Here is a 1542-nt window from a genome sequence, read left to right as displayed (position 1 = left end):
GTGTTTTGAATTTACGAATCGGATTTTGTAAATGTAAATTGTGCTGTGCATTTATGAATTTTGTTTTATGAATGTATTATTTTTGAGGCCGATCTGGCTCCATAAGATTCAGTCACTCATGTTACTGGATTTCATGCAAATCAGCGGTTGCACTGCAAGCTTCAAGTGGTTTATGTGCATGGTGATATTTAAATAATGTTTGGATTAAACTGAATGTGTGGTGGCTTGATATGTGGTAATGATTTGTTTGATGAAAAAAACAAAAAAATATAATGCAACAATTTAAATGAGACATATGCCCCTTTTTACAATATGTAATATAAGTCTCGTTTTTCGTGCCTGGCTCTTTAAATGCAAATGAACTGCTGCTCCCCGCCCCCTTTTCCAGAATAGAGCTGCTGCCATTACAGCTCAGACCTGCTAAAAACATCTGTTTTGGTTATGATTATCATGTTTATCACGCTGAAATCATGCGTTTTAAACCATACGAGTTTAAACTTCAGATTTACGGTTTTCTGAACGCACACATCCGAAGCACACGGACAGAAAGCGGCTGTCACAGCATGCGAGTACTAAACTAAGTTCTTATTCACACACAATTTAATGTTAAAAACACACAAGTTACAAAAAACAGTCGGTTATGTCTGTGAAGGAAATGTTTATTTTAGATTTGTGTATCAGCAGCAATATACATTAAATAAATCAATAAATCCACTGCTCTCTTGTCTCCTCTGAGGCTGGGACTGTAAACAGTGTTCTGTGCTCGTCTGTGCAGCCAAAGACAGAACAGTTAGCATGTTTTGCTCAAACTTTCGCCATGGCTTTAGAGCTGGTACACCGTTGTCGCTTGCAAAATCAAAATGACGGTGCATTGAGTGGAAGTTTACAGATTAAGGGGCGGTAATATTATAATGAGATCCATTTGCCACGTCACCAAGGGAGCGAAATCAGATGCGCTCGTTTTCTCAGACGCTTGCAGAAAAAGACTTACCAAAACAAAAGTTACTGGGTTAAACTTTTTCACGTTTCCTTGGTTGGTAGATGCACCGGGGACCTGATTATAGCACTTAAAACCTGGAAAAGTCATTTTCATGATATGTCCCCTTTAAGTTCGCTATTACAAATGTCTAAACTTCAGCAATTCAAAGCATTTTTAAAAAATGATTTCTTGGTTGATTCACTTTATTTATTTATTTATTTATTTACAGTCCTCTCGTCTGAGGCTGGTGGTCACAGACGGCGTGTTCTCCATGGATGGTGATGTGGCTCCTCTGCAGGGTATTTGTGATCTAGCTGAGCAGTACGGTGCCTTGGTCTTCATTGATGAATGTCATGCCACAGGATTCATGGGTCCCCGTGGCCGGTGAGTAGACAGAAAAAAACACTTTTTAGCAAAATAGAGTGCAAAAGTCAGGTTCCGTCAGTAAAAATCCCATTTATTTTCTCATTCAGGGGGTTTGATTTTTAATGATAACTTAAAAACTGTTAAAGACAGATCCAGTGTGAGCTACAAGGTTAATCGATTGTGTGTGTGCGTATATA

General features: G+C 38.5%; 1 protein-coding gene across 1 annotated transcript in view; it reads left to right on the top strand.

The window, feature by feature from the left end:
- LOC107703894 (2-amino-3-ketobutyrate coenzyme A ligase, mitochondrial-like) overlaps positions 1-1542 on the top strand; it is a 10154-nt gene that overhangs the window by 4988 nt on the left and 3624 nt on the right. Inside the window, exon 5 of the mRNA XM_016506699.1 lies at positions 1209-1363. Coding sequence (XP_016362185.1) covers positions 1209-1363 — 155 coding nt within the window. The remainder of the gene's footprint in view (positions 1-1208; positions 1364-1542) is intronic.

This window comes from Sinocyclocheilus anshuiensis, unplaced genomic scaffold (genome assembly GCF_001515605.1).
Source record: "Sinocyclocheilus anshuiensis isolate Anshui unplaced genomic scaffold, SAMN03320099.WGS_v1.1 scaffold1159, whole genome shotgun sequence".
Taxonomy (NCBI): domain Eukaryota; kingdom Metazoa; phylum Chordata; class Actinopteri; order Cypriniformes; family Cyprinidae; genus Sinocyclocheilus; species Sinocyclocheilus anshuiensis.
The sequence above is the reverse complement of the archived record's forward strand: the minus strand, read 5'-3'. Positions and strand labels throughout refer to the sequence as shown.